This window comes from Polistes dominula, unplaced genomic scaffold (assembly GCF_049000335.1).
Source record: "Polistes dominula isolate Pdom_NZ unplaced genomic scaffold, Pdom_raw_medaka contig_18, whole genome shotgun sequence".
Classification (NCBI taxonomy): Eukaryota; Metazoa; Arthropoda; class Insecta; order Hymenoptera; family Vespidae; genus Polistes; species Polistes dominula.
In genome coordinates, this window is record NW_028301164.1 from 1,638,680 (window position 1) to 1,664,346 (window position 25,667).

General features: G+C 27.9%; 1 protein-coding gene across 16 annotated transcripts in view; it reads left to right on the forward strand.

Moving 5' to 3' along the window:
• The window catches only part of shaker (potassium voltage-gated channel protein Shaker), a 202,827-nt gene that overhangs the window by 156,679 nt on the left and 20,481 nt on the right, over positions 1 to 25,667 (forward strand). For 12 of the 16 annotated variants that reach the window (XM_015325163.2, XM_089178905.1, XM_089178907.1 and 9 more), the window contains 6 exons: positions 14,204 to 14,327; positions 16,384 to 16,649; positions 17,249 to 17,892; positions 18,787 to 18,916; positions 24,232 to 24,422; positions 25,016 to 25,189. In XM_015325163.2, the coding sequence (XP_015180649.1) occupies positions 14,204 to 14,327; positions 16,384 to 16,649; positions 17,249 to 17,892; positions 18,787 to 18,916; positions 24,232 to 24,422; positions 25,016 to 25,182 (1,522 nt within the window). In that variant the 3' untranslated portion in view covers positions 25,183 to 25,189. Of the gene's footprint in view, positions 1 to 14,203; positions 14,328 to 16,383; positions 16,650 to 17,248; positions 17,893 to 18,596; positions 18,727 to 18,786; positions 18,924 to 24,231; positions 24,423 to 25,015; positions 25,190 to 25,667 lie in introns of those variants that run through there. The other 4 variants (XR_016178708.1, XM_089178904.1, XM_089178903.1 and 1 more) reach the window with 4 other exon arrangements.

Here is a 25,667-nt window from a genome sequence, read left to right on the forward strand (position 1 = left end):
GGTGTCCATTTAAAACACTTTCAATTGGTATTTTTGCACGTTTCTTTTGTGATATTTATGAAATACGAAGTAATCGTTGCAAAGCAATGGACGCATGTAACGTGGTGTTTATAGAACGAACGCGTGGGCCCAGCTGTCTACTACGACAACCATAACCACCAATCGTTTGATTACAAAACGTTAAGCACGGGTTTTCGAGAAAAATCATCCTTGATACTCGCAATTAGACTATTTCTTACGTTCGTCGATCTTTCGACCTTGAAAAATAATCCTCTCATACATTTGTCTAATTTGTTTTTTCCCCCTTTTCCGTATTATCGATACATTATTTCCTATTTTTTTCTTTAATTGATATAATTCGAATTGCAAATTGTAATAAAAAGTAAAAGGAAAAATTATCAAAAAAAAAAAAAAAATTTAAGAGAAAGACAGTAAGAATAAGTGTGAGAGAAAGAGAGAGAGATAGAACGTTGCTTTTGCTTTTTTTTTTCTTTTTTTTTTTTTTTAATAATTTTTTTTTTCTTCTTAAAAAATAATCTTCTACGACGTGTTTGTTAATTGTCGTCAAAAAATTGTACAAAAAAGTGTCCTTTCGTCGATGTATATGTATTTTTCAGGCGCGTAAGATGGTGTCGTCACGATTTTGTCAGAATAACTGAAGAAAAAGAAAGAAAGAAAGAAAGAGAGAAAAAGAGAAAAAGAGAAAAAGAGAGAGAGACGGTTCTCCCGATGTACAATTGCATGCGGATCTTTTGAGAGACAAAACTCACTGTACTTATACGATTTGGCATCGATAACACTACTGGAACTATAGTTACACTTTTGTACCCCCTTCTGAATTAGTCATTAAGAGAATGGAAAACACGAGGTATTCTTTATCGTAAGACCTTTTTTTTGTTAACAAGATTACCAATTAATTCAATAGTTATTAGAAATTATTATTATTATATTATTATATTAGCCTTGATAGTTTTAACTAATAGTACGCTGAAAGCTTTTGCGAACATGTTTCAAACGAGTTTATTATTTTCATTTTATTTTACATTTTTATATTATTTTATGTTCCCTTATAATTTGTTCTTTATTATTATTTTCTATTGATTCACTTTGTTTAATTTAATTAATTTTTAATCAATAATAGGATATATAATAAATGCTTTGAGATATGGCTGTGAAAAAAAAAAAAACAGTGGCGCACGCTCAGATTCTAGATCGGTGGCTTTTCGCGATTAGGTTTAATTATTAATATTTAATAAGTTAATTAAAATTGATATGATCCAATATTTCGGATCGTTCAAAATTATATATATATATATATATATATTAATTAATTATTAATAATTTTTATACAGAAAACTTATTAATATAAATTTTCAAACCTGATATAATAAGTTGATTATTTAATAATCGTATCTATTTTTCAGAAACATATTTCGTGTTACCTCAAATGAAAAATTGATCATTTTCTTGTCTTATTTATACACAATATATCAGAAAAATTTTCAATTAGGAAAAAAGTGCAATAATTCCGAATAAATTTAATGTCAAACGCGTCACACGTTTCTATTCTTATTTAAATTTTCGATACTCAACGAGTTTCCACATTTTTTTTACCACGTCCCACATCTTTTACTTTTTTTTTCCGTGCCCTTCTAAAAAAACCATAAAGAATTAAAGTTTTTATCTGTGCAAGAAGGAAGACGAAAAATTTCGAATTTACATGATTTCTGTTTGAGTTTACAAATTTGGTTACCGTAAAATCGTATACACATGTATTTAATACTAACTGATAATCAACATGAATCGTCAGGAATATCTTAAGAAAAGAGAACGAATGAGATGGGAAAGCTAAAGAGAATCGTGATGTAATTCCATCGCGTGGATAGTTTAAAAATATCTTTGTTCTTGACCCGTTGGTTATATTCAGAACACGAGTTTAAAGTATTTTCTCTTCCTACTCCCCCCTCCTCCAATTATTTAATTGTACATATATACACACAACAAACAAACAAATAAACAACAAACAAACACACACATCTACACACAAATGAGAATAATATATATACACGTTTTGATTATATTTCATTATTTTTATATTCAATGAATGTGTATATGTATAACTAAAGAAATGATATACATAATAGGTGTTTATGTGTATGTGTGTGTGTGTGTGTGTGTGTAAAATTATATTCTTCTTGGTATGAAGAGAACGGTCATTGAGCTTTACTTTGCAACTAACTTTGATAATGTTTCTACGAGAAAGATGATGATTTAATATATCCTAATGGTTCAAACTTTCGTTTAATGCGTATTACGATGATCGTTCAAGTTGAATACGCAACTGTTATCTAAATGTCTGTTTTCTCATCTGTTTTTCTCTCGTCAATTTAATTTTCCCCTTTCCTCTTGAAACCCCTTTAGCTAATCTTAAAAATGAATTTCTACGTGAAGAAAATATTCTTCTCTTTCATCGTGTTCCGCGTTCTTATGGAATAAAAATAATTGTTCAATTTGTTTGTTGTATTCCATTTATATTTGTTATTTTATTTATTCATTGAAAATAATTAATTATTGAACAAGAAATTTTTATGGTGTGATTTAAGAATTTTATTTTTGAAATTAAAATTCTTATTAAAAAAAAAAAAAAAGAAATAAATTGAGGAACAATATTGTTGATTATTCCATCTTTTCGTGTATAATAAATACATAATTTTATATATTTATAATATATAAAAGTTGTTATAATAATTAATAATAAAAGTTATAGAGATATATATTTGATATTTAAAATTATAAAAGTTGAAGATAATATCACAGAAAATAAATCTTATTTAATTAATCATCGAATGGTGTACTAGTATTTTATTAAAATTAATTAAAATAATTAAATTTTATTAGAATAAAATAATCTTTATTCGAAAATCAAATATTATAAATTAATATTGATGATATATTTATTTTAAAATTATAAAAGTTGAAGATGATATTATCGAAATTAAATATTATTTAATTAATCATCGAATGGTGTATATTAGTATTTTATTAAAATTAATTAAAATAATTAAATGTTATTAGAATAATATAATCTGTATTCGAAAATCAAATATTATAAATTAATGTTGATGATACATTTATTTTAAAATTATAAAAGTTGAAGATGATATTATGGAAATCAAATATTATTTAATTATTCATCCAATGGTATATATTAGTATATTATTATAATTAATTAAAATAATTAAATGTTATTAGAATAATATAATCTGTATTCGAAAATCAAATATTATAAATTAATATTAATGATACATTTATTTTAAAATTATTATTACATATTTAAATTCTATATTTTTTTTTAATATTAATAATATTTAAAAAATTGATATTAACCTCAATCATAAGGGTTTTTCTTTTTTTCTTTTTTTCTGGTTTCTGATATATTGAACGGATGATGATGATGATAATGATGATAGGTTTGAAGAATAAAGTATTAAAAAAATAAAAAAAATGAAGAATCTACGAAATATGACTGTTCTCGATAGCATAGTAAACGAATGATATCATCAGGATCGTATTAAACGACATATTATGATGAGGTATCTAGTGCTAGCTAGAAGATAGCTTTTGATATTGTCGAATATGACAGGAAATTTACGAATATAACGCGCAATCACGTTATCATACTTTAATACTTTAGTTATGGCTTTGTAAAAACCGAAACTTTAATATCCAATCGATATCATCGATATATAATCTTTTATTATCTCTCATTGATACTCATCAAGCTACTAATTCATAATAAGCTACTAATTCATAATAATGAAACTTTTTTTGCGATTGAAATGAATTACAAGAAAAATTGAGAATCCAATTATTATATTATTTTTAAGCATTTTTCATTGGAACATTTTATAATTAATTTTGACTCGACACCTGGTATTATTTTGGTTTTTTTTTTTTTTTTTATACACGTGGGTGGGTTCGAAAAGTTTTGTTTTTAACCAAAAAAAAAAAAAACCTATCAAACTTATTAGTATTTTTTAGTGATTATTTTTCAATCCACTTTAGTAAATACAATTATATAATAATACTAAATTTTGTTTAATCAATAATATCTAATAATTTTAAATCAATATAATTTCTATATTATTAATTAATTTATCTAATTATTAAAATCACATTTTTTTAAGATTCAAAACTATATATTAACAATTTTTATTTATTTATCATTCGAATATGTACATTCGAATGAAATATGTTTATTGTTATTCGTATATCTGTCCTATGTAAAATATTGACGAATTAATCTTCCATAGAGTTAGACTACTTGATAGAGGATTATATAGTATGGTGCATGCACAAATGAGATATCGAAGTAACGTTAGCTTAACGTGGGCGTTTTGATCCACGTTTTCACGTGCGTGAATGCACCAAAGCTAGGGCCTTTGTATATAATCCAACGAGAGAGAATATCTTTTTGTATTTTTTTTTTTTTTTTTTTTTTAGATAAGTATACTTTAACAACATATTTAAATAATCTAGACACCTGCTTATCTCGTATTAATTCTGTTAGAAAAATTTGTTAACAAAATTTATCTAAACTCACGTGTTGTACTATACCCTAGTAGCACAAAATATTGTAAAATATTGAATACTCAATATTCAATATTTCAATTCAATATTTATAAAATATTGAAAAAGATTTAATGTCTTTTTAATATTAAATACATATGTATTCAATATTTTGTGCTACTAGGGTTTGTTAATTGCAATTTTTAAATATGTAATACACACACATACATACATTTTTATTACCATCACAATTGATAATAATATAAATATTTATATATGACAAAACTAATGTATTCAAATATATTTTTTATAGAAGAAGAAAAAAAGAAAAATATTATGAATTTCATTTAAAAAGATTTAAGTAGTATAACATATATTTACTGATCGTTGTTGAGACGAGTAGTAATATTCGATAAAAATTGCTGACACTATTTAATTGCTGTCTCGTCAGACTTATTAGCCTCTTTTTCTACTACTACTACATCTATTTTTCGCATACTCGAAAGATAATAGGAGTATCCTATTGTAGCCGAAAATACGTTTGCAGGAGTATGTAAGATGTTAATGGGTGGTGGTTGTGGGTGTGGGGGTGGATTAGGAGGAGGAAGAGGATAGGTCAAAGAAATAAAAATGAAAAAAAAAAGGCAAAGTAGTTGTGGCCAGGGCTGTTAAACTCTTCTTCAGAATTTTGAATTAATAATGAAGTGAATGTGCGAGAGAACGAAAAGATAAAGGGGAACTAGATGATACTCCATCTTCAGTGATACTACCCTATGATGCTCTCGAAAATGTATATACTATAATATATATATATATATACACACACACACACACACGTGAGTATATATATATACTCATATATAACTATAAATTCATATATATATAACTCTAAAAATTCATGCAATACGCACTCAAACACATATATATGCACATATGCACACATATATTAATACTGATACACCTTGGTTGATGAGTGCAAGGTGTAACTACTTAAGGACGCATGCAGATTCGGCTCTTTCGTGCTTCCTAAGTCTAACCACCCTCAAACTAGGTCACCTTCGTTTTCAATGACGAACACAATGCGAAACTGCACGTGTACGATTTCTTTCTTTTTTCTTTTTTGTTTTTTTTTTTTTTTTTTTTCATTTCACGACGATACACATTCCACTATTGACGCAATTGTATTTTCATCGAGATCGGTTTCTTCCTTCCTTCCTTCCTTCCTTCCTTCCTTCCTCTCTTTCTTTTCTTTTTATTGGGGATTTTTTTTTTGTACTTTGCAAATCAAATATCGAATTTTTAAGTTTATCGAGATTAAATGATTTTTGGTTTTTTTTTTTTAAATGACTTTTTTATTCGACAATAATCTGACATGTCAATTAATTTTTATTTTTTAAACATATTAAACTTTAATTCGATGATAATGAAATTGTTTAAAACATTTCATATTAATATAAAATTATTTAATTACTAAGATTAAAATCAGAATGATTTTATCTTTGTAAATTTACAATGTCACCTTAACGTAGATCGTTGAAAAAGAACACCGAGTATCGAGTATGAGAAAATATCGATAGGCTCATTAGCCGTGGGAGTTTTAAATCAAAAAAAAAAAAAAAATAAGAGAAGAGAAGAGAGAGAGGTCTTCTGACCGATGAGAGAATAACTTTTTCCTACACAAAGTTATTATACTGTGTGAGTATAATAAGTTACGTAATAAAATTCATAGAAAAAAGAACCTTTTGTCAGTGCTGTTACGAGTATATATAATGTCACATCAAATTTATCTTTAAAGTATACCAAGAATTGAACACACACGTAAACGTATCATCATGTCCTATATCATCAAACAACCCCCATTAAAAAAAAAAAAAAGAAGAAACGATATACCATACTAGTAAGAATAATTAAATACAAAGTATCAAATAAATTATGAACAAAATCTTATTTGAAATAATTACAAATGAAATGTTTCTTAACAAAAATAGACTAAATATAACAAAGGTGAGATAGAAAGAGAAAGGGAAAGAGAAATAGGGGTTGAGAAAATTCTATGCATAGTTCGTGTCTCTTTTACTGATGTAGGTCAGGTCAAAACGACGAATTATGCTAAGACACGTATCACGTGAATTCGATTTTTGAGGAGAGTCAAGCTTCTTCAAACTTCAAACTGGTTACTAAAAATAATACAAATGATACTAACACTCTTTAGAATATTATCAATTAATTCTTTATTATTATTATTATTATTATTATTATTATTATTATTATTATTATTATTATTATTTAATCTTTACTGGTTACTAAAAATAATACAAATGATATTAACATTCTTCATATTATCAATAAATTCTTAATTATTATTATTATTATTATTATTATTTAATCCTTATTGGTTACTAAAAATAATACAAACGATACTAACATTCTTCATATTATCAATAAATTCTTAATTATTAATATTATTATTTAATTCTTAACAATTACAATAAAACGTTTGAATCATGTTTAATACAAATTCGCGTGTTAACGTTTGCTATGTATATTATTAATAGTTAGATTGCTATTAACGTATTGTAACTCTACCAACATGGGTAGAAATGGTTGGAGGAAGGAGAGGTGTCAGTCGTTAATTGGTAACGTGAATCGAGTTTAGCGATTACTCTCAACCAGAGAACCAATTCCATTTATATGACTGTATTCGCAAGGAGAGAGACAGAGAGAGAGAGGGAGAGTGAGATTAAGTGGGGAACGAAGGGTGAGAAGTGGGAAAGAAAGAGATTTCAAAATCGATTTCTGCGGTTTGTACTTCTGTGTACATTACTGATTAAACCAAAAGCGATCGTTATTTCCATTTTGCACTTGGGACGTATTTCATTCGCTAGATATCAACCAAAATCTCAATATGTTTTTATCAACTTATCAATCGTCATACTAAATATAGTCAATTTTTGTTATATACTTTTGAAATATAATAATAAATTAAAATTAGTGACTTTAATTGATCAAAATCGGAATAAATGATTGGTTTTTTTTTTATTTCTCCGAATGTTAATTAAAAGATGAAACACACATCATTAAATTTCATAATTAGACAAGTATATATTTAAAATTTATCAGATAGGTAATTTTATTCCAAATAATTACTGTTATTTAATGACCACTAATGACCCTGGTTGATTATCCACATTTGGCCCAAGTTTCTTGGAATACAAATACTCAATAATTAATTTAAAAGATCCAATATAATTAAAAAAAAAATAGTAATATAAAAATCGCAAATGAAATTGATTTAAGTTGAAATTGAATGAAAGATCTAAAAATAATGAATGAACGAATATATTTAGATTTTAATTTCAAATTGCATACTATCAATTCAATACTACTTTTCTATTTATAGTCTCACGTGGGGATTAGCGGATAATAAAAAAGAGAAAAAAAGAGAAACAATAAAAGAGGAAATAAAAAGGAACAAAGGAGATAGGAAAAAAGAAAGACAGAAACAAATAAAAGAAAAAAGATACATCGTCGATTCGTGCACGTCGAAGGGATCCGCAGTGGGTTTCGCGGTAGCGCAATGCGAGCAAACGTAAAATATCAGTTTGGCACGGTTTTCTATGCCAGAGAAAACCTGAGTTTCTGCTTGCCTGTCCTCTAACCTTTCAGTCGTAGCACACTAACCGCAGAGTGGGCCAAACACGATCATATAAACATATGTGTACATTCTATGTTTGTGGAATTGTGTGGCAACACATTAAGGTTTTAGTAGGTGTACATGAGATACTAATACATAAATATAATAATAACATATATTTCACCCTGGTACGATCGTAAACGAACTCAACCAAAAATTGGTGATATTCTTACACCATTCTTTCATACTTATTTTACTTTATTACACCTTGACTAATAAATGTAATTGTAAGAACGATAAAGAGTAAATTAATTTTCTACTTTATAGTTTTTCTTATTGTCAATGAAATTCATTGCATTGTTAAAATATTATTATTATATTTTTTTTTATTAATTTATTATTATTATTATTATTATTATTTTGAAAGATTATTAGAGAGAAAAAATATGCAAATGTAATTGTAAATTGTAATTTGAATTAACCCTTAAGAGATTTAATGTCTTTTTAATATTAAATACATATGTATTCAATATTTTTCAATATTTTGTGCTACTAGGGAATATTGATGTATTTTTACGAGATAGTTTTTATTGAAATGAATTTTAAACATTGGTATGAATGAACACGGAATTGAGTATTTTTATGAAAGATTAAGAGAGAAGAAGAAAAATCGTAAGATCGTGAAGAAAAATTTTGGCCATTCGTTGAAATAACACGGTTAGAATGAAAGAACACGTTTGAAACATGTGTTCTACGTCTACCAAAGCACTTCAGGATATCTATTTCTGTTAGACGCCAAGTTATTCTGAGCTACGTTCAGGCCTCGCGAAGTGCATCGACTGTCATCGATGTTCTAGGAATAAAAAGCTTCGATTTGTTCGATATATTCATGGTAAACAATTATTTTGTTTTTTTTTTCTTTTCCAACTTTCATTTCTCTAATCTGCAATGATACTCGAACAATTTATAACCACGTTTTGTGTTTGTTTTCTATCACACATACATATATTATAATATTATATATAAATCATAATTTAATTAAAAAAAAAAAAAAAGAAAAAAACAACAACAAAGTTTTTAAATAAATTTCTTATAGAAAACTATCGTTTCAACAAAATATATTCATAATTATTCGTATATAGATGAAACAGATAAAATATATTTAAAGGTGATTTGTTATAAAATGTCATCGATGAAGAAACGATTCTCGTTTGATCGTAAAATTCGATTTATGATAACAAAGTTCCGGCACATATTTCCTACACCATTTTCCCCCTTCACCCAGTTCTTTTTCTTCTTCTTCTTTTTCTCTTTCTTCTTCATCATCATCTACTCGGAGAATTAATGATCCGTAAACGAACACGATTTCCTTTCTTACAATTTACATTTATTCTATAGTTTAGATTTTTTCTAACATCACGCGATCGTGATTAATGAAAAGAAAACTATTTGTTATTATGTTCAAACAAATCTTTCAACAAAATAAAAACTTTAATATACCTTAAAACTCATCCCTAACTTACTAATATATCATCAAAGACAAATTCAATTTTAAATTTATATAATTATTAAATAAATACTCGGGATTCATGATAAAAATAAAAAAAAATAAGAAATAAATAAAATAATATAATAATATAATATATAAAATATAAATAATATATAATAAAAAATAAATATAAAATAAATAAAATAATCCTGGAAATATATAATAATATTAATTGTTCTTATTTATTACTCCAACTATTATACTTAAGATGATTTTGTTAACAAACGTAATATCATTTTCTTTATTTTTTTGTTTGTATTATATATTTAACGTTCGACAATAAGGAAGAACAATTTGCTACGATTGAAAGAAAAACGAGGCCGACTATGCTACCCTTGGTTTCTACATTTATTTCCCCCCAACCCCTTTTTTCTTGTTCCCTTCTTTACTTGACAATTCCTTCCTTAAGAGAAGATAAAGTAGAGTGAAAGGTTCGTTCATTCGTTCGTTCGAGGGGGAAGGGTATACTGTTATAGTTTGAGAGGGTGAGAGGAATAAAAAGAGGAAAAAAAAGAAAAAAGATTCATCTGCCAGTAGATGATGATCCCTTTGTGTTGTTAAACTGGACGCCTTTTGCGAACATTTTCTTCCAAGTAATCGTTGCGTTTCTTCCTGCTAATATTCTTTCACATTCTTCTTATAACATCTTTCTCATTCCTTCTAACTAAACCACCCTCTCTCTCTCTCTCTCTTTCTCTTCTCACCCCCATTTTTGTTCCTTTTCTCTTTATCCATCTAACGCCTTAGCCGCAAGGATAAGCGGCAGAAAAGCAATTCGCGACGTTACTTCGAAAGAAATTCACGGACTAACGGAGACTGGAGGAGGGATGAAAAGAAGAGGGTAGTAGCAAAAAGAGAATAAGGGTTGGTTAAGGGCGAGATACTAGAAAAGACGAGGTTGGAGGGTGGAAAGACGACTCGAATCGACCCGGAACACCCTCGTTTGTCCACGGTAGGCGGGGCAAAGTGTACCACCCTCAACCCCGCCACCCTTTTTCCCAGGCATGCCTCTACTTTTTCTTTCTTTCTTTCTTTCTTTCTTTCTTTCTTTCTTTCTTTTCTTTTCTTTTCTTTCCTTTGCTTTGCTTTACTTTACTGTTCTTTTATTTTCTCTTTTCTTTTTTTACTTTTATTTTTATCCAGCTATGTTCCGTTTTGACTCTTTTGCTATTTTCTTACATCAAGAAAACACATAACTATGACACCCTTTTGCTTCGCTAAATTCATGATTTACATTATTCTTCAATATATATATATATAACAATTTACTTTAATTTATATACATTATTTATAAATATATGTATGCAATAATTTACTAAAAATTTCCTATATTGCAATATTGTAACCATAATTTTTACCTATTTTATATGAAATATATATATTTTTTGTAATATTTATTATTTATATTTTATTAAAATAGAAATATTTTATTATATACTATTATTATATATTACATATATAACTATATATATTTTATTATATATTTTTAATATATACTATATTATATATACTATTATATATACTTAACAAATATTTGTTTAGGAATATTAGAAATATTTTACATATAGGAATATTTTATACTTGTTTATAGGAATATTTTGAATATTTTAATATTAAAATAAATTAAATATACCTAACAAAATGTTGTAAACATTACACATTGATCATAAAATATTATTTTAAATAATGTCATTATCATTATTAATATTATTATAATATATTATTTTTGTTTCCAAAAATATTTCGATTTTATAGGAATATTAAAATATTTTAATATTAAAATAAATTAAATATACCTAACAAAATGTTTGAAACATTACACATTGATCATAAAATATTATTTTATATAATATCTTCATTATTATTAATATTATTATAATATATAATATTATTTGTTTCAAAAAATATTGCTATTAAATTATTAAAAATAAATAATTTTGATATATACATATATATATATTAATTGTATATGTAAAAGTATATAATATTGAGTAGTAGTACTTTTGGTTTTATTTTTTATTTTTTGGGGGATCGATAATTCAAGAAATTGTTGAAAAACACTTGTTATATCGATCAGAAGTTATTTAAAGATTAGACAAGTACCTACTAGATATTTTTGATATGTTATTTTCTACTTTAGATCGTTGAAAGTTTTTACATCGAAGAAACGATGAAATGAAAACCAAAATAATCTTTAGCAATAAAAAGAAAAATATCGAAGAGAGAATATCTTTGGAGGTTACTTTGAAATTTATTTTTCTTTTTTCTTTTTTCTTTTTTCTTTTTTTTTTTTTTTTTAAAAAGACTCGTTAGCAAAGGCACATACCTTAAGTAGAAAGATAGGTTGAAAAAAAAAAATATTGTTTAAGAAACAAATTCTTTTAAAGGCACGTGGCTTTTGCAACATTTTTCACGCTTGTAAACGATTTAGTAACTCCTTGAATATGTGTATGTTTGTATATGTGTGTGTGTGTGTGTGTGTGTTTTGAGAGATCTCTCAGGGCAAGGTGGTGATCCTTTCTAACTTTCAAGGTTCTTTCGAGACTCTCTTTTCGAAAAGATTTTTATTATGAATCTTCAAGGTTCTTTTCTGTTATTTTCAAATTCATGTATTTCTTTCTTATTTTTCTTTTCTTTCCTTTCCTTTTCTTTTTTTTTTTTTTTTGCTTCAAATTCTAACCAATTATTTTCAAACCAACGAATGAGACATCCCATTTATTTTTCCCACCCCTGATAGTCGTGAAATAAAAAAATAAAAAAAAAATAATCTACCAAAGGAAATAATATTAGCATGATTAGATAAGATCAAAACAAATCAAATCAAATAAAAGAAAGAAAAAAAAAAAACTGGAAAAGTTTTGTTGTAAAATATGTGTTGTTAGTTGGTAAAAAAGAAAAAAAAAAACTAGAAGGTGGGTGAAAAAGGAAACGTTCTGAATCATCGAGAAATGATTATTGGCACAGTGCCAAAAGATAGTCATCTCGATTCTATTCGAGCGTAAAACTGCTATCGAAATTTCCGCATATGTGTATCGATATAATCTGAATAGTAATTTTAGTAGAAGAATAATGATCATCGATCAATCCTACACATATACAGATAAATAATACATACACGTATTATCGTTATGTAGAGATTCGATCAATATGACGAATCACAAAAGTGAAATGTTGCGTAGAAAAGTTGATTAGTATTAGAACGAAGGATTATACGCTAATATGCTGTAGTCATTTAGTTTACCTAAATATTTTAGTTATCACGTAGATCGCAGATGCATCTTGGATTGCGATTTAAGAGAACGTGCCTATATACATATATATATACCTAAATATATATTTACAGTAACTATTTACATAAGCATTACTCATACACATACATATAAATGAATAATTATATTTATATATATATACAGGGTTTCTCGTAACTTGTGATGCAAATCTAACAAGTTAATGATTCTACGTGAAAAAAGAAATTAATCGTACATTGTTTTGTTTTTAAATAAAAATAAATAAGAGAAAATTTGTCGAGTGTTATTAAGATTAAGTTTGAATTCATTTTATTATATTATTTTTGAATATATATTTTAGAAATTATTATATTGTTATAATTAATATAATAGTTTATGTTTTTTTTTTATTAAAAGTCACTCAAAATAAGTTCTAATCTTTTTTAATAAGATATCATTATTTTTGTGAAATATATTTAATAACAATTATTTCATAAAAATTATCAATAGCAATATGTAAAAATATTAAGAGAAAGTAAACGTTACTGAAATCTAACTTTTCCCTGATTTACAAAATTTATTATACGAACAATAACTTTTTACTTTACAAAAATTAGTATATTTTAATTATATTAATTAATATATTAATAATATAATAAATATAAAATACTTTAAAATATTTAAATATATTTTAGAGTTATTATATATTTATTATTATATATTACATATATTATATTATTTTATGCATATTAAATTTTTTATATTTTTTAATAAAATTAAATATTATTTGTATTATATATATATTACATATATTATATTATTATATATTATTATTATATATTATTATATATTTATAATTATTTAAAGTATATTAATAAATGAATTATGATTGAACATAAATATTATTTATACCATAAAAATAATAGTCAAAGTACACGCGTGCACTCACATAAGATTTGTAAGCTTATTTTTATCGAAAAAAAAAAAACAAAAACAAAAATCCTTATATGAACAAAATTTTATCTTTAACATAATCGATTTAATTATTTTCACCTAGAATTATTTTCTATTATTTTTGTTTTAACAAAAGTTACGAGATATCTTGTTTCTATATATCAACATTCATATATTTACTATATGATATCACGTCGTTCAATAAAAATTTGACAATATGATTTGAATTAAACGAATTTAACGATTTTTCGTGATTTTTTCTCTTTTTAGATCGCTGCCGAAACTCAGCAGCCAGGACGAGGATGGGCCGAACCCTCACACCCAATACACAGGCGTCACACACTTCGAGCCCATACCGCACGATCATGACTTTTGTGAGAGGGTCGTCATCAACGTGAGTAAAATCCCATATCCATAGTTTTATTTTATTTCTTCACACATTCGATGGATATATACATAAAAGAATTTACAAAATTCCATTTCATTTCAAATCTAAATGAACCCTTTGCACTTTTAAGATACACTTATAAAAAAAAACTCACACACAAAATGCACTAATACAAAATACACGTATAGCATAAAATATTTCGAATGCAAAGGGTTAATCTTTTTAATAGAAAATAAAATATATATATATATATCATTTTGTTTTTTTTTTTTTTTTTTTAAGTTGAAATGTTAAAACGTTTACAATTTTTTATTAGTAACAAAAAACTTACTAAAGATATGATTTATAATTATTTACTTTTTGTGAAGTAATCACAGATAATAATAAGTTTGTTCATAAGTATACTTATCATCGCATGGTGTAAGACCCTTATGAGTCAGTCGCTCGTACGTATGGGGCCTTTGCATGAACGATCCGTATATGGATCCCTAGTATAACAAATAACTCAATAGAAACAAATATTACAGTAATCGTATATTCAAATTAGTTAGTTAGTTAATATACATTTAAATTATTCATGTAGAAAATTATCACCCCCCCCCCTCCAAAAAAAGAAAACAAAACATAAATCTTAGAAAGAATAATTTTTCAATGGATACAATCAATACTATCCCCGTTTTGTTATTTATCATTTCATTCCTTTTTTTTTTTTTTTTTCTTATTCTTTTCTCGAACAAAATCATAAATATTATCGAAGTACAGAGAAGTACATACTCGTGTATTTAAATTAGATAGATAGATTCGATTTTTATTGGAACAATTCCCAAGTCTACTTTACGATAAGAGTTGTGTTTCACAACATGGGGTAGGTAAGAGAGTTTAAGGGGTAGAAAAAAGAAAAGAAAAAGAGAAAAAAAAAGTAATTCATACCTTTTGCAACAACACCAGGTCGTCAGTGAGAACACCTTCAGTTTCTTTTTTTCCTAAAGGAAGATTATCTCAAGACACGAAGTGACCTACAGACCGTATTTGGCAAGCATCCAAGTTCGTCTTGGAATCAGGGGCAATATAGTACCAAGGTCGTATTGTGTGAACGGAATTATCTGTCCTCGTGGATGACACGACTGCATTGCGCCAATTACAGTTATCTGTTCGATCGTTTTTCAAAATCGCTTGGGGCCTGACAATTGACACTAAATGATACCTTACAAATATCCATGTTTTCGTTGCTTAAAAAAAACAGAGGAACAAGTTTAAAACTAACATTATAATTATATTCATATCGTTTATTATTATTATTATTATGGTTTATTGAAATGAAAATGTAAGGTTTTAACTCTTTGAGATAGGATAGTATTAAAAAGTATCGTTCAACCTTTTCTTGATGGGTAAATGTACACGTTGAAACTATTTCAGTATCACCCTATAACAAAATAATTTTAATTTCTATATTAGATTATTATTTTATTAATAAAAATTAGGTTAATCTTATGCAATTTATAAAATAATCAAATTTTAGTAAGGTTTCAAATTTGATATAGGGGGGTAGTATTAAAAAGTGTCGTTCCACCATTTTTGATGGGTAAATTTATATGTTAATACTATTTTAGTATCACCCTATTACAAAACAACTTAAATTTTTGTGTTTCTATATAAGGTTATTACTTTATTAATACAAAAATTAAGTTAACCTTATGCAATTTATAAAAAAAAATCCAAATCTGTGATACAATGAACATTTTATTTTATTTTGAAAAATTCCGTACCTCAAAGGGTTAATCATTGAACACGTTAATTATCCAACACAATCAATCTATAAATTAAGAAATTGTATAAAATATACAATTTCATAATATTTATAATATATCTTGTCACAAATTCATTTCAGCTTTGGAATACTTTTAAAAAATACCCTCCCCATAAAATCCAATAATATTTTATTACATTTACTATGTTAAAAAGAAAAATCGTTTAAAAATGTATATTTGATTGATGATAAAAAGAAATAAAAGAAAAAGAAAAAGGAAATAAAAAGGATATTATAGGACTTTGTCTTGGACAGGTGAGTGGATTACGGTTTGAGACACAACTGCGCACGCTAAACCAATTCCCGGACACGCTGCTTGGCGATCCGGCAAGGCGGCTTCGATATTTCGATCCGCTTCGCAACGAATATTTCTTCGACCGGAATCGGCCTTCCTTCGATGCGATACTTTATTATTATCAAAGCGGTGGTCGACTTCGACGGCCAGTCAACGTTCCCCTCGATGTGTTCTCCGAGGAAATCAAATTTTACGAATTGGGCGAGCTTGCAACCAACAAGTTCAGGTACGATCACATTTGAGAAAGTATAATGTACATTTGATTTTTGTTCTTCCTCTTTCTCTTATTTTTTGAACCCCCTTTTGCCTGTGTCTGACTCGTGATAATAATTTTGGAGCAAGGATAAATATTACGTGTCACACACGTGGAAATAAATGTAAAACAAATGTATGGATTCTTCAGTATCGTTTGATAAAATCAGTGTAACTTAACTGTATCATTTTTCATCAGTATTTTTAATATATCAAAAACGAATATGAAACTGTAGGAATCACAATAAATTGTGTATTGAATTATATAAAATTTTAATTTACACATTGTGGTCTTCGTTTATTTGTTTTATTTTATATTTGATCAAGTCCAAGATAAATATTAATTTTAATTAATATTAATATTAATTAATTTTGTACGAGCTCCTTGGCAATAGAACAATTTATTAAATGATATTTGCATAAAATAATCTCGAATATAACTATGAACACAAAAGTGTAATGGAGTTCCTGTAATTTAATAAAAAAAACCTAACGATTACTTTTTAAAATAAAATAAATGAATAAAAACAAAAAGAAGATGATAGTAAAAATGAGGAATATTATAATTAACAGGGAGGACGAGGGCTTCATCAAAGAAGAGGAGAAGCCGCTGCCGTCGCACGAGTTCCAGAAGAAGGTCTGGTTGTTGTTCGAGTACCCGGAAAGCTCGCAGGGAGCACGGGTGGTCGCCATAATATCCGTGTTCGTGATTCTTCTCTCGATCGTAATATTTTGCCTAGAGACCCTGCCAGAATTTAAGCATTATAAGGTCTTTAATACTACGACGAACGGCACGAAGATCGAGGAAGACGAAGTGCCGGACATAACTGACCCATTCTTCCTAATAGAGACTATTTGTATCATCTGGTTCACGTTCGAATTGTCCGTGCGCTTCCTCGCCTGCCCAAATAAATTTAACTTCTTCCGTGACGTAATGAACATCATCGACATCATCGCGATCATTCCTTACTTCATCACCCTCGCCACCGTAGTGGCCGAGGAAGAAGACACGCTTAATCTACCAAAGGCACCGGTTAGCCCTCAGGACAAGAGCACGAATCAAGCAATGTCCCTGGCGATTTTACGAGTCATCAGGCTCGTCAGGGTGTTCCGGATATTCAAATTGTCCAGGCACAGTAAAGGCCTCCAGATACTTGGACGTACTCTGAAGGCCTCTATGAGGGAACTCGGTCTTCTCATCTTTTTCCTTTTTATCGGTGAGTTTCATTTATTATTCGCATTCGTTATTTATATAATTATTTCATACGATTATATTATTATTATTAAGTCTATCTCTATATGTGTGTTTGTGTGTGTGTGTGTGTGTGTGTGTGTGTGTGTGTGTGTGTGTGTGTCATCGAACAAATATCTTTATATTATAATATTCATCGGGATTTATCTTATGAAGTAATGACGGACTAAATGGATGGATCCGAGCTAATTGACAAAAAGGTTTGTCGTTAAATTCCTAACGTTAATGATACGTTTCTAGATTCGAAGGAAAGATCGAAAAAATATAATCTCATAAAATATAATCTCACGTTAACTACATATTGCATACGTACATACGTACATACATATGAAAGGAGAATGGATATATGGAATAAGAAGAAGAAGGATACTGTGGGAATTGGATAAAAAACCCTGAAGACAGATGATCCAAAAAAAAAAGCAAAACGATGATGATAAAATGATGATTCGTGGGTGGGCTGATGTGATGATGATGATGATGATTATGATGATACCGACACGGATATAAGAAGGAAAAATGAATAAAAAAGGAGAAGGAAAAATAAAAGTGAGATGAAGAACTGACTCTTCTACCAAAGATGATGCATTGTACCAAGAAACGCGTGTAGAATCTAACGGTGATAAAAACACACACCACTTGAACCATGCCTTCCTCTTGTCTGCCTTTCAGGTGTGGTGCTCTTCTCGTCGGCGGTGTACTTTGCGGAGGTGGGCAAGCACAACAGCCAGTTCAAATCGATACCGGACGCGTTCTGGTGGGCGGTGGTCACGATGACGACCGTGGGCTACGGGGACATGAGGTACAGAGCCACCGGGGGCAATAAACCCACTGAACCGGTGTTTTCTTCCTTGCATTGCAGGTGTGGTGCTATTTTCATCGGCGGTATACTTCGCGGAGGCCGGCTCCGAGAATTCATTCTTCAAGTCCATTCCGGACGCGTTCTGGTGGGCCGTTGTCACGATGACGACCGTGGGCTATGGTGACATGACGTATGATGTACTCACTTTCATTTAAGACTCTAGTTAATGCCCGCCAAAACGAACACACGCACCACCAGCGTCCTACCCACCCCCAATTCCTTTTTCTTAAGCCCAACTTTAATCATCGCCACTATTTCAACTAATTTAATCTTATCTCGTCCACCTGCTCATCCCTTTAAAGCCTATCTTCCTTGAGTACTCGACCTTTCGAGACTCGAACCCATCCCCTATTTGCAATTTACTATCCACCTCCCCATCCCCCTTTTACCCCATTTTCACACGTTCGCTCTTTCTCTCTCTCTCTCTCTCTCTCTCTCTCTTTCACTCTTTTTTCTCTTAACTCCACTTCAACTGTGAACCAACATGCCCTTGTTTTCTACCAACCCTCTCTCTTCACCCTCCATTGACTTTCCACCTAACTACCAGTTACCTATTTACCTATCGTACTTTCTTCTTCTTCTTCTTCTTTCTTTTCTTTTAATCCTATCTTTCTTTTTCTTACCTCACCCTATTCTGTTCTTAACGATCTTGCGTTAAAAGAGGCTACGGAAGGAAGACGAGAGTACTTCGCACTCAAAGATCGAGGACTACTAATTCTAATCTTTACAATTTAATATCCCAATAGGATTAATACCTTGAAAATTAAGATAACTTAAGATATTATTTATCTTCTACATTTATTTTCATTTAATGATATTATTTATTTTTTTTTTTATGTTAAGAATTTATAATAGGCAATAGTTTAATAAATACAGTTTTTGTTTTCCGTACATAGACCAGAATATACATTAAGGTTAACGCATTCAGTCCTGGAATATTGTACAATACGTTTGCCTTATCTGTTTGAGAAAGTACGTTTAGTAAATGAAGCTTCATGAAGAGAGGTACTGAAAGAGAGAAAGAGAGAGAGAGAGAGAGAGAGAGAGAGTAGAGAACTCAACGAGACTCTTGTGTCGTTCCCTATTGTCGAACGGTGATCAATGAGAAGGAAATGTCGAAACATCATGCGCTTCGAAAACGCGATGGCACAGGTGCCAACCAGGCTTGTCTTCGTTATGACGGAAGGGGGGGGGATGGGGGTCTTTCGTTTGAAAAATTGGAAAATGAAATAAAAAAAAAAAAAAAAAAAAAAAAAAACAAGAGAGTTAAATAAAAAAAGTTCTCCGAATGAAAACAAAAGAAATATAATAATAATGAAAATAAAAATAATAATAGTTTGTAATAAAATAAAATAAAACTTTTAACGCAAAAATAACAAAAATAAAAAAGAGATGGGAAACAAAATATAAATTTCAAACAACACTCGTAGTTACTGACAAACAAATCAAGCTAGTTGTATCAAATATTTATTTTCGCGAACTATTTTTTTTTTCCTTCTCTTTTTCCCCATCATTTTCATCGATAGAAATTTTGAGGAAAAACAAATTGTTGTCGTTGGATGTATATTACTTTTCATCCATGTTTCTTTCTTTTTTTCTTTTTTATTCTATTTTATTTATTTTTAGTTTCAATTTGTTATATTTTTTTTTGTCGTATACTCAATCCAGTAATAGGATAGTTATATTCTAGGAGTTAGGGGTTTGTATTTATCCAATGACAAAGAATAGAATAGAAAAAACAAAAAAGAAAAGAAAATAAAATAAAAGGATAAATGTGAAAAGGATATTTAGTATTTATGTCCGAAGGAGTTTCTTCCTAAGCAATTGCTTCCCGTAAATCAATAAGTGTCCTCCGTCAGCAAGTAAAGGTTGCTGACTACTACTAGTAGCTCCTTGGATACGCCCCAAGGCTAAAAACGTGACAAAATATTATTAAAAAACGAATAAAAACAATCATAGTGATTTGAGATAGAAATAGTAACAGTAACTAGCCCAATAGTAATAGTAATAGTAATAGTATTTAGTAGTATTAGTATTAGTAGTGGTAGTTACATCAACAACAACAACAGCAACAGCAACAGCAACTGCAGCAGCCGAAGTTACAGTTTCGATTTCTTTCAATAATTATCTTTATCGATTGGTTTAGAAAGATTAAGAAGATTCCTTCACGTTTAACTTTATCAACTCCCACCCAACAACCTTCTATCCTTTCCTCTCTTCCCCAGGGCCCATCTCATCCCCCTTCTCAACACCCCCTTTCCAATGTTTTATATCTTTCTAACCCACTTTCGAATAATCCCCACTTCGTATTTCTCAATATTTCCAATTGTATTTCTAAGTGATATTTTAATTATGCAATTAATTATTAGCTAGGCCCATCAAATAAATTAAATTTTATTCTCTCGTTGATTTAAACTTTATATTTTGTTAGTCAGTTATTGGTTTGGTTTATTTATTATTGTTATTTTTAGAAGGACGTAGGGGTGAGGGAGATGAGGGAGTTGGGGAAAAGTTAACTATTTCAAATTGTCTATACTTTTTTGAAATAATTGAAATGGAGCGTGTATGTAATTTAATAAAAAATAATACAAAATAAAAATCAATATGAATATTGTGTCAGGGTCAGATACAATAATGTTAAAGTTGTTAGTTGTTAAAGTTGTACGTTAGCTCAAAGTTTGTTCTCATATTTTTTTTTTTTTTTGACGGATATATTCTTCTTCTTATATTATTATTATTATTATTATTATTATTATTATTATTATTATTATTATTGGACAAAATAGTTGAGGGGTTTATCAAATTTGAAATTTATCTTTTTTAATTTTTTATTTAATTCGTCAATGCAAAACCGACAAATAAATTCCAATTTTCGATGAATTAATCCTAATCTTCCATCCTCCTATCCCTCTTGAAATCTAAATCCTAAATCTCTGAAAGATTTTAATCAATTCCTTTTTATCAATTTTTTATCAAAGATATTCCAATCTTATTTATCCCATTTCAAAATCCACAAGTTTAATCACAATTTGAGTTTTATTTCTTGTTTTTTTTAAATCTGTTTCTTATCTTTGATTATTTTGTTTTGTTATTTTTCTCCCACATAACACACCGTTATATTCTTTTGAAAAATACATTTTTGACTTTTTTTAATCTTCTTATTTTGATTTCATTTGAGTTACAATTAATCCAATAATAGCATCCCTTTTGCGTGTGTCGTGGATTTAACAAAATACAAAAGTTTATCAATATTTCAATTTATTCTAACAAGATTTTTTCAAGTAATTTCTTTTCCAAAATAATAATTAGAAAGAAAAAACACACACATGCATTTGTTATTCAATAAAAGAAAAAAATATTTAAATTTAAATTAATATTTATATACATCTTTTAAAAAAAAAATAAATTAATTAATAAATAAATAAAAAATTGAAAAACAAAGTAAAGAGAGAGATACATCCCATGCATGCGTGAAAAGTCTTCTGCCTGATAGTGCCCGGCATGTCTCGCTGAATTTCTAATTTTTTCAACTACTTGTATTCTTATCTTAATCAAGAATTATTATCATTTATTGATCATTAGTATTATATTAAAAACCCCCTAATTTTTTCCTTTTATACTTGATACCATCATCATTTTTTATGCGCCATCAGCCATGGATCACGAAGGCCCATAGTACAGTGACACCTGCAGGAATGATTTATTTCACAAAACTGATACTTGATGCAACTGAATTATTTATTACAATATTTAATACATTATATTAGAAAAAAAAAAATTCGCGCATAAGTGCAGATTATCATTAACTAACAGAAGTGATCATTATTAATTAAATTTATTCACAATTGTTTATACAAAATGAAGAATGAAATTATAACATTAGCAAACAAAATAAAAAAAAGTGTTCTTTATATATATATATATATATATATATATATATATTTGTTCTATATCACTTCGATGATAGTTTAAAGATTATTTTGCAAATATGCGCCAAAGATACATTTTGAATAATTTTTATCTACAACAAGATTATATTACCTTTCTTTCATAGAATAAATCTTTTGCATGTACGAATCCAGTAAATGAAGTAAAATATTAAATAATGAAATTATTTTAATTATTATACAAACAAACAAACAAACAAAAATCTTTCTTGTAGATAAAATATTTACAGAATGCAATTCTTTGATAATTTTCTCAAGTATCAACGATATATCCAAAGCAAGATGAAATCATTTATTTTCTTTGCCCGAATGAATGAATTTTCGATTTTTCTATTATATTTTTCATTTATATGTATATTTTTCTTTATATAAATTATATATAAATATATATATATTATATTTATATAAATATATGTATACATATAAAATATAATTTTGACACCGAAGCTTCGCGTAATTTAGAAGGATCACCAGCACGTAATGGCTATTTTAATATCCTTTATCTTAAATCGTATATCGCGATAGAGCATAATAGATCGCGCATTATGAAGAAAAGCCTATTTAGCGAGCCCTAAAATTTGGTCCTTTAGTCTAGTAGTCTAAAGAGCCGGCAGCTTTCAAATTGGACGAGTATTGCAAATTTATATGTACATACGGTCGTTTTATTAAGTGCTGCGAAGTCAACACGGAGACGGTCGGTATGTACAAATAGGGTTTAACTTTTCAATTAATAATCAATAATTAAAATATATCATTCCTTGAAATAATCAAAAACACCTCTCAACATCTTCTAAAATAATCTGATTCTTAACAAACATTTAATCTGTCGTACAGAGTACTCAAAAATTATTCTCAAATGAACACAAAACTGTGGTGTAAAAAAATTAATTTTTTTCAATGAAAATAATTTGAGAAAAGTATGTTGTTTTTTAATTTTTTTTTTTTTTTTTGCAGTATCTATAGAATAATATATCAAAAAGTATTGGTAATAAATGCAATTTTGTTTTAAAAATAATTTGACGAATTATAATTGTATAAAAACATATGGTTATTTATATATATTTGTATATTATATTATTATAAAAATAATTTTTTAATTTTATAATTAATATTAAAGATATTATTAAAAATAAAAAATATTTATATATATACACATATGATATATTATCAATAAATAAATACCTGTCCTGAACATAATAGGATAAAAATAATTCTAAAAAAAAAAAAGTAAAATATAATAAAAATGAAATGAAAATATAAATAAATAAAATAGTTAAAATTTATGGTTGATTATAAATTGAAAAGTGACACCCAGTGTACGAGTCCAAAAACATACCGCATAAAGTAGAGAGCCACACTCGACTCGACACCGCAGAAACTCACACAAATTTAGTGACACCACACCTAGCACCAAAGCATATATACAAGAATGACCTTTTACACGCTCTTCGCACCCAATTACGTTGCCGAATCGAGTCGTATAATTTTTATGTTACAGGCCCGTGGGAGTCTGGGGGAAAATCGTTGGTTCCCTATGTGCGATCGCGGGTGTATTGACGATCGCGTTACCCGTCCCCGTCATCGTCTCCAACTTCAACTACTTCTATCACCGTGAGACTGACCAGGAAGAAATGCAGTCACAGAATTTCAATCATGTGACTAGCTGTCCATATCTCCCTGGCACGTTAGGTAAGGAAAAAAATTAATAAACTAAAGATATATTAGGATGAAGTAAAACTCAGTGTACACCTTTTCTTATATTAACACATTTGACACAGTAAATTCTACCAAAAAAAAAAAAAAAAAAGATATAATATAATAGGGTTAACCAAAAGTTGGTGTGTACCTTCTTTTATATTAATTATTTCATATTGTATATTATTTTTTTATAATAATTATTATATTATATTTTTTTCTTATTTATATATAATAAATTCTACAAAAAAAAAAGAAAATAATATTTTATAATAACGTGAACCTAAACCTTTTTTTATATTAATATTTGACATAGTAAATTTTACTAAAAAAATATAACATAATAGGATGAACCAAAAATTAGTCCACCTTTTTATATATTAACATTTGATAAAATAAATTTTACAAAAAGAAAACAATTCATTGTTTTCAATTTTCAAAATGAAGTTTCAACGTAATAAATTCTCAAACTTTTGTTTCAACCCTAATATATATAAAGAAATATTTGATTTTCATGTTAACCTGTAAATAATAAAAAACATTTTAATGAATTCTTTGAAATGATTTTATTGAATAAATAAATATAGGTCAGCACATGAAGAAGAGCTCGATGTCGGAGTCGTCGTCGGATATAATGGAGCTGGAAGAAGGTATTCTACTGGCACAACCAGATATGACGAAGAAGCCCAACTGCAACCCTCGCCACAATAATAATATTAATCCAGCCTGCATGAGCATCGAGACTGACGTCTGACTACTAGGTAAAAAGATCATCCATTTCTTATCAATTTTATAAGATTAGAAATTTTATTAGATTGACCGATAAATCAAAGATATTCAATGAAAAATTCTTCTGTCAATTATCTACCATGGTCAATTGAAAAAGAAAATGTCAACTTGACTTGATACTCATTGGTCAACCTAATAAAACATGAGACTGACCAATAAGTAAAAGAAAAAAAGAAGAAAAAATAAACATGTGACATGAACATTCAGAAGCCTTTGTTAATTTAACACGTTCCATGCCACGTGTACCACCGATGTTACATGTTAAACTTGTTCTTCAGGCTACGTGTACCATTGGTGAATGAATATTTCTATTAAAATATTGACGAATTATACAAAAGGCAGTATAAAACAAAGCACATAAATTTGTTTAATTGTTATATTAATAATAATTAATAATTACATGTAATGGTTAATTTTGTTAAAGCAAAATTAAATGGTCTAAATGACAAG